Raw genomic sequence first — 13,140 nt, 5'->3', positions numbered from 1 at the left:
TGTGTGTGTGTGATCTAAGCTGGGGTAAGTGTGGTCAGAATATATTGTATAAAAATTTTCTTTCAATAAAAAGTAATTTCCATATTTTTATATTTCTTCCTGGTCTCCATGTTCTGAGGACAACCTACAATATCTGATCCATTTTTTTCCTTTGTTACTGCTGCATCATCTTCTAAAATCTTGCTCAGGCCTTCTCTGGACCTTTATGTGTGTCTCTGCTGGGTTTCTGTGTGTTCAACTACTGATGGTGTATTATAGAAATCTGTGGGTTCCATGATATATCTGCAGCCATTGTACCCTCAAATATAGCATTGGTGCTGCTCTTTTTCCTTTCCCTCTGGAACCCTGAACACAAATGCAAGACCTGTCTACCATAGACCCACTGTTTTTCAGACTAGGTTTTTATTGTTGCTGCTGTTTGATTTGGTTTGGTTTGGTTTGGTTGTGGTCCCAAGTTCTTAGAGCCTTTTCTTTTAGGAAAGTAATTTAAATTTTTACAAACTATTTCTTGTAGTAACAAATAAACCAATGCCCCACTAAATCTTCTTCAGTGAGTCAATGCGAGGCCACCTCTCCCATCCCTAGAACTGAGACAGCTAAGTTTAATAGAACATTTACTGCTTTTATTTGACATTTTTAAGTATTTGTCTGCACGTATGGTTGTATACCATGTGTGTACCTAGTGCACATAGAGGTCAGGAGAGAGCATCAGATCCCCTTTGAACTGGATTCCCGAAGGTCATGAGCTACCATGTCGGTGTTGGGAAATGAGCCCAGGTCCTCTGCAAGAGCAGAAATTTCTCTTGACCATGGAACTATCTCTTAAGGCCAGGGACAACCAATTTTTTAAAATAAGTATCGTGTAGAAAGTAAAGAAGAAAAGGGGGAAAGAAGTAAAACACAGATGGATGGGGTTGAGAAGAAGGCTTAGTGAGCAAAGTGCTTGCCCTCAAGCTGGAGGACCCGAGTTTGGGCCTCAAGCACCCAGGTCAAGAGCCAGGCACAGCAGCATTGTCTCAGGGTTTCTATGGCCACAATGAAACACCATGACCAAAGCGTAATTGGGATGGAAAGGGTTTATTTGGCTTACACTTCCAAATCACTGTTCATCATCAAAGGACATCAGGACAGGAACCCAAGCAAGGCAGGAACTGATGCATAGGCCATGGAGAGGAGCAGCTTACTGGCTTACTGGCTTGCTCATCATGGCTGGCTCAGCCTGCTTTCTTGTAGAACCCAGGACCAGCAGCCCAGGGATGGCCCCACCCATAGTGTGTTGGGCCCTCTGGGCCCTCCCTCTTCTATCACTAATTTGAAAAAAATGCCTTATAGGCTAGTCTACAACTCAATCCCATGAATGTGTTTCCTTGACTGAGGTTCCCTCTCCTCAGATGACCCTAGTGTGTGTCAAGTTGACATAGACTTAGACAAGACAAGCATGCACCTGTCTTTACAGCATTGGACAGTGGAGACAGGAGATCCTGGGAGTTTCCATGGCCTAGGCAAATCAGTGAGCTTCAGGCTCAGTGAAAGACCCTGCCTTAAACATAGGGTAGGCATTAAAAAAGAAGACAGCCAGCACTGGCCTGTGGCTCGTGTGTATATATGCACTCCCCACCCCACAATCACACACACAGACACACTCTCAAATTTTTTAAAAAATAAAAATCAAGGAAAAAAGAAAATAAGTAGAGCATTCAGTTTCTTTCCACCTTGCCTCTTTCTCAAGCCTTGGTCAAATTAAAAGAGACACCTGGTCTCTGTTCCTGATGCTTGAAACAGACCAGACCTTGAAGTGCACCTAGAATTTCCCAGTGGTGACTATATGGATCTTGATGTGTCAATGATGTGACTCCTCATAGCTCTGGATGGAGCCAGTGGCTCAACGTGGTGGTTAACGTTGGCTAACTTGATCAGACTGACAATGCCTTGGAGATTAATAAAGCACACCATGTGTCTGCAAAGGCATTTCCAGAGATAATTAGATCCTGCAGGCTATGACCTAATGAATGGGTTCATCCAATGACAGAATCAAAATCAACAGAGACTGTTGGAAAGTGGTGGAAATGCGGGAGGTAGGGTCAGTGGGAGATTGTTCTCCACTCGGCTTCCTGTTCACAGCAGGGGACGCTGCTGGGCCATACTGCCACAGTGGGTGGAAACCTCTGGAACCTTTCCTCTCTCTCCTCTATTGCTTGCCTTACGGTGATCATGTCAGTGAGACTAGAACACTCTAGTTCTGAGGGTCCTGTGCTAAGGACCTCCTAGACATAGCCCTAAGGCCTGTCCACCGGGCACTCATCTGTATTCTTTGTAAGAGTATGGTCATCATAATGCAGGGTGTTCTTGGACTCTGTAAGTAGTTTTAGTGAATTCGTGACCCCGGGAGGCAGCAGGAAGGGAGGTAGGGACTTCACTCGTGACTGGCATCTGAAGCTGGGACATTGCCCTTTAATCTGTTGCTGGATCAGATTTTAATTGAGCTCTAAGACACCCAAAGACTCAGTGTTGGAATACCCAGGCATCACCTGGTTTCAATCACAAAGGTATAGCAGTTGCCCAGGGGAGACAATGTCTGTCTCACAGTTGCTGAAGAGAAACTGAATCAAATGGTAGCTTAAGGGATACAAACGGATTTTATTCAGAAACCATTGCACTAGGGGAAGAGACCTCAGCATAAAGCTCTGCTCAGTTCCAAACATACAAAAAGAGAAAAATAAGGTGAGGGGTGGGAACCAGCAGACAGAAAGAAAATGAGCAAACATAGACATTAGGGTAGGGGATGCTGGTTAATCTGGCCTAACAGGATTCCTGCAGACTAGAGGCTGGGTGGTTGGACATCATGTGGGAAGTTCTGGAGGATGAGGAACCTGCTCAGATCTTGAGAATGGGCCTCTCTAAATGACCTGAGCAGGATTCATGCTGCTGTGATCGAGTGTGACCGTCTTCTATGGACACTTGGCCCCCAGCTGGTAGCTTAGGGGCTTGTGGAGCCTTAGGGAGGTAGAGCCTTTCAGAGAGAGATGGGCTACTGGAGGTGGGTCTTAAGGTTTATATGCACTCTTCACTTCCTGTCTGCTCCCCATGTGTTGTCATCAGGTACCTCTTGCTCTGCGGCCACACCCCCTGCCAAACATCTCTTCTTAACCCCCTTCAAGCAAAAATGAACTTTTCCTCCTTTAGGTTACTTCTTGTCAGGGATTTGGTCACAACATCAAGAAAAGCAGGGGTCCTAGTTGGCTTTCTATGACTGTGACAGAGGCCGTGGCCAAAGCAGCTTTGTGGGGAAAGGGTTTATCTAGCTTGTCCATGCTCACTGTCTGTTATCAACGGAAGCCAAGGAAAGAGCTCAAAGCAGGAGCCTGGAGGCAGAACGAAGGCAGAGGCAATGGAGGAGTTCTGTATACCGATGGGCTTGATCTCCGTGATGTGCTCAGCCTGCTTGCTTATACAACTCAGGACGACCTGCCAGGGATGGTACCACACAGTGGTCTGGGCCCTCCCACATCAATCACTGATAGAGAAAATGTACCATAGTCTCCTACAAGTGTAACTTATGGGGATCATTTTCTCAACTGAGGTTCCTCTTGCCTTGTATCAAACTGACAAAAATATATGTGCTAAAACTAGACTTGGTAGATGGGGGAATAAGGTCAAGGCTTAGTGAAAAGGGGACAGAGGAGCCTATCTAAAATACAGCTAAGGAAAGTCTGCCACAGCAAAGATTTATTGGGTGGATGTGGTATTAGAAGCATAGAATGATGTAAAAGATCTCTCTCTCTCTCTCTCTCTCTCTCTCTCTCTCTCTCTCTCTCTCTTTGTGCGTGTGTGTCTAAGTATCAAACTCAATACTCCACACGCATGTTAAAGCATGTAAAATGTGTGGCTGGTATGAGTGAGCCTCTCTTGGAGACTTTCACTGCTAAGCCCTATGACAAGGCTCATCTTAAGGACACCAAAGGCATGAGACAGTGAAGACAACCGTGAATATGGTGGCCCTGTGTGCAAGGCACCTGCTTCTCCCACAGCCAAAAAGGCTGGGAGGAGAAAGTGGGAGCTGATTCCGAATAGAGGAGGCTGGCTTCGGGGATTAGCATAAACACTCCCAAGTGCGCCTTGATTAGATGAGCCCCCAGCTGGCTTCACAACAGCAATGCGCCTTTGAAAACAAAACACTCCCTAAAAATAGTTGTCTCCCAGGATCTGAGAGGCAATGAGTTTTCAGAGACAAGTTTGCTGGGGTTTCAATAGAATCCCTGCCAGGCCTAACCCAATTTGATGAAAATTCACCAGGTCTCTCTTGGGTAGGGTATGTTAGTTTGCTTCTCTGTTGCTGGGATAAAACATTAAATAAAACCAACTTGAAGCGGGAAAGGGTTGATGTCATCTTACAAATCCAGGTCACACCCCATCACTGAGGGAAGTCAGGGCAGGAAGCAGGAACAGAGACGGGAACCATGGAAGGACATGGTTTACTGGCTGGCTTCTCCTAACTTTTATCAGCTACTTTTCTTATATAACCCAGGCCCACCTGCCCAGGGATTGCACCAAATACAGTGGGAGGGACCTTCCCACATCAGTCAATAACCAGAAATCCTCCACAGACCAGTCTAATGGAGGCAATTTCTCAATGGAGGTTCCTTCCTCCCAAGGAACTTCCCAGTTCATGTCAAGTTGAAAGGACTAGCCCTCACATAGTGGCAAGCAGAGCGTGGCTAGACCAAGTAGGCTGCCAGCCCTTCTCTGTCCAGAACAGTGGTCAGAGTTCTAAGTACATTTCTCCTGCGTCCCTCTATCATTTGGATACACAGACTCAGCTTGGAGCAAAACAGACTCGGAGGGAGCTGGCCAACCCTGGGTCTTGGCCCAGAAAGAGCTAGAGCCGTGGGGGAAGGACATTTCTTCTCCACCTCCGAAGATGGTACTTCTGTAACCCTCCCTCCTTTACATGTCTGATTCTCCTCTACTGATCTCTGAGGCGCCTCTACATATTTCCCAATGTCATTAGGAAGAAGCTGACTTCACCTAACAGTGCTGTAGCTTCAACGGTCCATTAAACATTTAGAGTAAGAGGCCTTCCGTCCGCTCCTTCCTTGGTCTACAGTACCTGAGGGAGGCTGCCGCTGAGAGCACAGTGGCCAGGGACCCCAAGACAGAAGAAGAAGAAGACGTAGATGATTCTGGAGATTCATCCCTGAAATGTCCATACCAGCGAACACCAGCATGACCTGAGTCCATATGGTCACAAGGTGGGGATAATAACTAGCAGAATAGACTGCTCTTCACCCCAGTGTCTCTCCCTTCCTTACACCAGCTACAGAAAAACATGGTCTTTACAGAGCTCGGCTGCATAGAAAAGAAATAACCTGACTTGCCCCAAGATAGCACAGCTGCTGCCCCTGGAGGGGTGATGTATGGCCTTATGGGCTGCCCCTATGAGAATAGACATCTAGAGGGAATGTACCATTCATTCATTCATTCATTCATTCATTCATTCATTCACTTCTCTGTTTATCTATTGCTAGCCAAACATACTGCCTTTGCTACATACCTACTAGAACTGCTGGGTCTGAAACACAGACGACACCCAATCTGGTGCTGTCAGTGAACCATGAGGAACGTCACCACCTGCTAGTGGGAAAGCAGAGCTTCAGAACCCAGGCCACCATTTCTTATAAAAACATGCCATACTGCCACCATGATCCATCAGTCTGACTCCTGGGCAAGCGCCTCTGGAGATCACCTGGCACAGAGATGTGTAGCTGGGGCAGAGAGTCTAGACCAGGAAGGGAGCTGGATGGAAGTGGGCCTAGACAGGAAGTAGAACTGGACAGAAAGGGGCTATGCAGAAAGGGGAACAACACAACAGGAAGAAGCTGAGTGAGGAAAAGCTAGACATGAAGGGGGCTAGGCAACAGTGACTGGGTCAAAGGGTCAAAGGGATGTGATTTTCACAGAACTGGCTTCTCCATGTTGTTGGACAGTACCGGTAGAGGTGTAGACAGAATGATATTGATAAGAACCTGCCTGCTTGGTAGCACCCCGGGCTCAGCGCTACCCCGGGCTCAGCGCTGCCCCGTCCATGGCTTACATTGTTTGTTCTTCCTAACTCTGTAAATGATACGGAACATCCTCCTTCCTCAGCCTGTCGTGTCTCCACGTGGAAGGGACCCAAGCCCCAGATTTGAAGCCCAAGGCCACCTGTGGCCACTCCCAGAGCAGCTGTATGTCTCCTTGCATTTTGAGTTACAGGACTGTTTTCCTGGCTGTCTTTGAATACTGTGAACATTTAGATTTTGTTCTTTGGGTTATTTCAGCCTCTCTGCTTCATCCCTTTATCCTTTCTCGTGGGTTCAGCATCTGGAAATGTTCCCCAGACTTTATTTATGCAGCTCTGTTCTTCTCCTCTGTAGTGTGAGTGTGTGTGTGTGTGTGTGTGTGTGTGTGTGTGTGTGTGCACTTCACTCCATCACTGGGCTTTTGGCCTGCTATTTATAATCCATTTCCTCGTGGCCCCTCTTGCACTCTTTGTCCTCTTTGTCATCTCTAGGTGTTTACTGTGACCCTCTTTTAACTCTCGCATCCCTGACTTTCCTTATGAACACAGCTCACACTGCTCTGTCCTTGCCAGGAAAACGGACACTACACTGCTGTCTTTTCTGTTAGACTCACACTAGCCTTTATTTGAAAATCCCCATTTGTGCATCCAAATTGCTTGCTCACCCTGACAGGGAGAAGCTGAATCTTGAGAAGCACTGTCTACTCACATCACTGCAGTTGTTAGAGTCTACCTCCTCCAAAGAGCTGAGGACCAAGCTTCCAAAGTCCTTCTGCGTTCATAGCTCAGACATACAGCCTCTAGAGAGAGGACGGATTTGGCTTTGGTCCAGTCACATTTGCGGCATTCAGCAAAAAGATCGAGCAACATGTGTTCCCTCTGAGTGTGTGTGTGTGTGTGTGTGTGTGTGTGTGTGTGTGTGTGTGTGCGGAGTACTTCTTCCTCTGGGCTTTTTGTTAGTTGGTTGGTTAGTGGGTGGGTTCATTGCTTGGTTGGTTGGTGAGTTTTGTTTCTTTGGTTTGGTTATTCACTATATTTCAGGGGTGTGGGTTCCAAAAATAGCTCTCAAGTTTCTACTACTGTAGCCTCAGAGGTCATCGTGTTCCTGTAAGTCTCTGGTTACTCGTTTATGATGCACACAGCGCCTCACCAGCAGCCTCCTAGGCACCTGAGATCTGCCCTGCATGAGGCTGGGCTGGGAGATCCTGAGGCATGGCTGGCTGGGATTTAGCTCTGTCCCAGAACTTTGGACTTCCGTCAGAATTTTGCCTAGCCAGCTAAGATTTTCAAATTTGCAAAATTAGCATTAAAATCTTCAAAGAGCAAAGTTTCCTCATAAGATCAGCAATTCTTCTCCCTTCCTTAGCAAAGAACCCCGAAATATCTCTTCTGCTCACATTTTGTTGCATTTCCTCCTTTAGCTCAGCTGAACAAAGGGGCTAACCCAGGGCAAAGCAAAAGCCTTGACGCTGCCCAATCTGCCCGGGCAGGCCTTTGTTGGTGGACAAGGGACAGTCTGAGTCACCAAATCCATCTGCAGTCAGTGCGTCTGGAACTGCACCTGCCATCATTCCAACGGCATGCCCAGGCACTCATGCCCCTGCCTCATCTCGCTTTTTCTATTCCCAGGAGGGCTGTTGGCTCCTGAGCTGAGCCTGCAGCCTCTACCGAAGTCCTTACAATAACATTGGCAAGACTCTTGATCTCATTTGACCACCAAACAGTCTGAGAATCAGAATACTGTCGGTCCCTCTCTGGCACCATGCTTACGGCAGTCGGGGACCATCGGTCATACAAGACCCCTGCATGTGACTCTCCCATGCTGCCTATGACCGTCAGCCATATAACACCATTGCGCACTGGGCCCAAGTCCCACGCATCCTCCTATCACTTACGTGACCCAGTTATTCCAAGGACACGCTCGGCATAATCCCTGCCTCCATTCATCTCTTACAGACTTACTCCTGTGGCTCCGGCTGTCTCTGGGACGCCACTCTTTCCTAGTCCTCCATGTTTTCAGACTTCTGCCTCTATATCCTTTCATGCATTATTGAGTGAGGGCTGGCAGCCCAGCGTGCAGAAAAGCCAACACTAAGAAAGAAAGAGCTTGCTTGTGAAGATGACCAGGAGACAGAAGTCAAAGCTCAGTGCTGCTTCTTCCAGTGGTCAGTAACAAGGAGACCTGTAGTCAAAGAGAGGGCTAAAGCTACTTGCTGGGCATATGGCCACAAGGGGAGTCTTAGTGTTTACACAATTATAGGCCTGGCGCAGCTCCTCTTCAGAGGAGGAAGGCCTACTGGGTTCTGCCTGGGGTGGTTTTTTAGCTCAGGCATCAAAAGATTATTGAGAAGTCAAACCGGCTTCTTTCTTACACATCTGTTCTTTTACAAATATTTTTTATATTTGTTCATGTGTAGCAGTGTTTTTGCATTCCTGTATGTTTGTGCGCTGTGTTGGTGCCTGACTCCTGTGAAGGTCAGAAGAGGGTGTGGACACCCCTGGAACTGGAGTAATGCATGACAGTGAGCTGATATGTGGATTCTTGGAACTGAACTAGGGTCATTTTCAATACCTAGGTTCTCTGCAAGAGCAACAAGCCCTCTTAACCATAGAGCCATCTCTTTAGCCCCTCATATCCATTCTTGAAAAGCTGATTTCAAAACATCCTTGGATGGATCCTGGCAGCTTTCCCTGAAAAAAAAAAAAAAAAAGGCTTAAGCACAGTTATTTGAAAACGCTGTGTCCCAGCGTGCCTGAGCCTGAGCCAGGCTGGATGCACAGAGCACTAGTCCGGAGTGCTTGCTCCGCCACAGCGCTCTGTTTCAGGGTCCGCTGTAACCTTGCCCACACGTCTTCCCGTTATCTTTCCTACAAATGTTTTGTTTCCTGTACCGCCTTTAAGGAGCTGTGTTTGCGTTGCACCCACAGAAAACTTGGGGATGTTGGAATATTCGCTGTCTTCATTCTCTAGTCCCTGACCCAGACCCATCTCCCTCTACTGTTTCCGGTTCGTCCCAGCATATCTATGGGTGCCGTGTTGCTCCCGTGACTCTCATTGGTACCATTTCTACACGCATTGTTTTCTTTTTTGTTTCCTTCCCAAGTGAACAGCTTATTAAATGTCTCCCTCAAAGGGGCAACCGGGAAAATGGATGCCGTGTGGGCCACGTCTTTCTGACAGAGGTTTCTGGAAAAATGGATTCCGTGTGGTTCATGTGTTTGCCAGAATTCACATAGTCTCCATTCTCCGCAGTTCTGTTTTTGTAGAAACGCACACCCATTCCCAAGGAATCCTCTGATTAAAGCTGCGGGGTTCCCACCTGAGGCTCTGCAAAACAAATTGAGCCCAGGAGAAAAGAGAGATGATGCCTTGTCAGGCTGGGGGAGGGGGGTCACAGTAACACTGCCTGGAGAATGTGGCTGAGGTCAAAGATGGGCAGCTGGATGTAAGAGGACCCACAGCCAGCCCTGCAGCATGGCTACCCTCCTGCTCCAGCAGCCTGTTCAGGGAGGTCCTTTGTGCCGTCTGTCCTCCCGAGCCACCTCAGTTTCTCACACAGAGCTCAAGGGCCCATAGCAGAGCCTCTCCCGTGGCTAAGCTCACATTTATCTTCAAATGATCCCAAGAAGAAGGGAAAAAAGGCTGTGACCCACTTCGGTCCGCAGTTCCCGAATCAGGGTGGCAGTGTCGGCACCGCCCGTATCCAGCAGCTCTGCCGACCTCCGTTCTGCAGACACAGAGCGTGGCCCGCATTCAGCGTCCTGGCCCAGCATCTGTCCTGCTTTGCTACGATGCCCTGAATGTCCTGGATTTAGTTCTTCTTCTTTTTTTTTTAATAAATTACAAAAATTTGACGGGCTAATTTGCAGCTTGAATGTTGGCCCCGAGTTGCAAATGGTACCACCAATAGCCCCTGACCTCTGTAGATAAGGTCCGAGAACCGTGGTGTCTTGACCCGCAGGGGCCGGGTGCGCAATGATGAAGAAGGCTGAAAATTAATGGTATTTTCTTTTGCAAATCCCAGAAAGGCAAAGACTGATTGATGTCCGGCCAAAGTCCTATGTCATGACTGGTTATTAATGGTACTTACAGCTAATGTGCGCTGACAGCAGGTGAGGGCATACCGCAAAAGGAGCAGAGCACCAATGCCCCAGGCCTCTGAGAACGCAGACGACCGCCACTTCTCAAAGTCACCTACATTAAGCCCCGGACACTCCCAAAGGCTGGTCATCACGGCTTTGGTGGGTGACAGGAGCCCTAGAAACACAGCTATGACAGATAGGCAGACAGAAAGCTCCCGTGACTTTGCAGTTAACTTTGACTTGAACTTATCTCGCTCGTCAGTCCTCTATCATTTCATCTGTTCAAACGCCTGCGTGTTTCACTTATCAGTTCGGACTTCTGAGGGGCAGATATGGCCAGGAAGCTGTGAGATCAAGATCAATCTTTTTTGTTTGCTCTATGGTCCTTGTCACCTATATTTTATTTTTACTAGAGCCCCGAATGCCAAAATATAAGTGTAAATCTTGTGATGAGATTTTTTTTTTTTTGACCAGTGGTCGTTCACTAAAAAGCAACAAAACACAATAAAGCTCCCAGACTAAGTCGCTACAGCAGCAACAGCTAGCAGCCAACCCCAGGGATGCGTGCACTCCTTAACCGAAACTGAAGGAAGCAATAATGGTTTTGCTTTACAAGAATTCATATGAGGCGGCTGAAAGAATCTCAGCAGAAGTGAATCCCTCCAGATGGTGTATGACCCTCAATCTTTCAGCTTAAATGACTGTCTTGACCCGGCGCTGCCAAGAGTGCTTTCCAATTCAGCCACTGCCAGCGTACTGTCAAGTGTAAGTCTCCTGCCATTAAATAATGTAACCCTTCATCCACTGTCACAGGAAGTCAGAGCTCTCCCTGCCCTACCAAGTGCACAATGCATGTGACCACAGTGCAGAAGAGAAAACGTCCCTGTGTTTGCATAGTTCTTTTTCTCCTGGAAGGGGCTTCCTTCCAAGGCTATCCCCAACACTATCTCTTCTAGAGCAGACATCAATTTGAAAAAATGCGAAGTTGTCTGGCAGATACTCTCTGGTGGACTTAGTAATTAATGAAAACAATGGGCGTTTTTTTTTTCATGGAGATGATGCAATGGCTTTGTTAGTGGACGTCTGAGTCAGGTGGGAGGACAGTGTTTATTCAAAGTGGGATAATGGATGGCTTTGAGGACAGCAAACAGGGTGGCTGCCCTGCCCTTTTTCTCCACAAAGCACCCTAGCAGCATCTGCTGTTGTTTCTACTGACATCAAAGAAACTGACACGAAATTGTACTCCTCTTCAACATTTATTCTGCTCCAGGACTTGGGTGACTCTCTGGGCAACTGTGTTAGTTCACACACAGACGTTCAGCATCCCCCTCTTTCACAGATTCCAGTGAGAGAACCCTCGGTTTATTGGAAGCACATATTTTCATTTTGAAGAAAAAGGTCCCCAGATTTCCTGTTGACTTCATAAATAATTTACAGACCGAAGCCTGTTTATTTGGGGTTTTCAGTATCCCCATAGCAATAGGATTATGCATCCTGGCAAGAGAACACAGCAACAGTGAAGAATCCAGTGCTTAAAGGAGCTTGACTTCACTAAAGGAACCACTGAAGAAATATTTATGCCTTTAAGTGTCAAAGCTGTTCTTTAAAAGAGCAACATTAATTATGAGTAGCAAAGGAAATTCTGGCTCAAGTGGGTAATTATAGTGCTTGCCATGACGATCTCTGAAATGCATTTCATCCCTTTAGGAATTATTTTCTTTCACAAAACTGTCTAAATATTTTTCTACTCACAAACAAACAGAGCAATCGTGCAGTAAAAGCGAGGAAAGTCAAAGTCAAGTGTGATTATATTTATTGGTGGTGGCCAAAAAAATGTCCATAAATAAGAAATATAATGAAATCCAGGAGTGGAAGGCTGGCATCTCTCATAGAAGTTTGGCATCCCACTTCCCAACTCATCAAACCCGATTCTCAGGCTTGATTCCTTGGTGCGTGTGTGCCAGCTCGCAGCCCTGATGTTGAGGGTGTTTTCTCCTCAGCACATGGTCAGCAGACAAAAGCAAAATGAAAGAAGCTGGTCGGACCGCCGAGACCCCTTACCAAAGAAACAGAAAATGAGCTTTATCTGCAGGGAAGTTGCTAAATAAATTTGCAGAAGAAGAAGCTGACGAGACATGGGCTCCTGCCGTTGCTCTCAGCTGCCCTCCACAGCTAGATGGTAACTGGAGACACAGCACCTGGTGTGCAGGACGCAGACTGAAGCTGACCTGAACATTCCCTCCCTGTTGGCTGGCTTCCATGGCGCAGGAAGCTGCTATTTAGACCACTGAGGGAGGAAAGTCATCAATGACATTACCCGGCAAACTGCTTGCTAAAATTCCAAACAACCAGGCAAGTTGCTTCCAATGGTGCAATGACATGAAGGTTATAGAAGAAACCAAACACTCTGGGGTCCAATTGGAGTCCTGTATCACAAGAGGGAATGTAATGCCTGGTACTGTAAATCTGGGCAAAAGTCCAACATAGTAGAGAAGTCATAGGTCCTAGGGAGGAGCTGTGACTATTATCTTGCTAAATATACATATTGTCAAACTGCCTTCTAAATATTTATGCTTATTGTCTTAGGGTTTCAATTGCTATAAAGAGACACTATGAACACGGTAACTCTTATAAAGGAAAGCATTTAATGGAGGTGACAGCTTACAGTTTCAGAGGTGTAGTCCATTATCATCATGGCAGGGAGTGTGGTGGAACATAGGCAGATATGGTATTGGCTACATCTTGATCAGAAGGCTACAGGAAATGGATTGAGTGTCACAAGGAAGGAAGAATGAACAAAAGAGACCTCAAAGCCCGCCTCTACAGTGACACAATTCTTCCACCAAGGCCACACCTACTCCAAGAAAGCCACACCTCCTAATAGTGCCACTCCCTTTGGGGACTGACCACTTGGAATTAGGATAACCACTTAGACAGCTTATCCTTAGGAAAGCTAATCCTCTTTCTCAACATTCATTAGCTGCGTGTAGTTCTTTGTT

General features: G+C 46.9%; 1 protein-coding gene across 1 annotated transcript in view; it reads right to left on the bottom strand.

The window, feature by feature from the left end:
- The window catches only part of LOC106144325 (adenylate cyclase type 1-like), an 83,486-nt gene extending 73,196 nt beyond the window's left edge, over positions 1-10,290 (bottom strand). Inside the window, exons 1-3 of the mRNA XM_013353356.1 lie at positions 10,150-10,290; positions 9,978-10,047; positions 9,713-9,786 (exon numbers count right to left, since the gene is read on the bottom strand). Of these exons, the coding sequence (XP_013208810.1) occupies positions 9,713-9,786; positions 9,978-10,047; positions 10,150-10,290 (285 nt within the window). The remainder of the gene's footprint in view (positions 1-9,712; positions 9,787-9,977; positions 10,048-10,149) is intronic.
- Between the last annotated feature and the right edge of the window lie 2,850 nt (positions 10,291-13,140).

Source organism: Microtus ochrogaster, unplaced genomic scaffold (assembly GCF_000317375.1).
Source record: "Microtus ochrogaster isolate Prairie Vole_2 unplaced genomic scaffold, MicOch1.0 UNK6, whole genome shotgun sequence".
NCBI classification, from domain to species: Eukaryota; Metazoa; Chordata; class Mammalia; order Rodentia; family Cricetidae; genus Microtus; species Microtus ochrogaster.
This window is presented reverse-complemented; position numbering and strand designations above follow the sequence as displayed.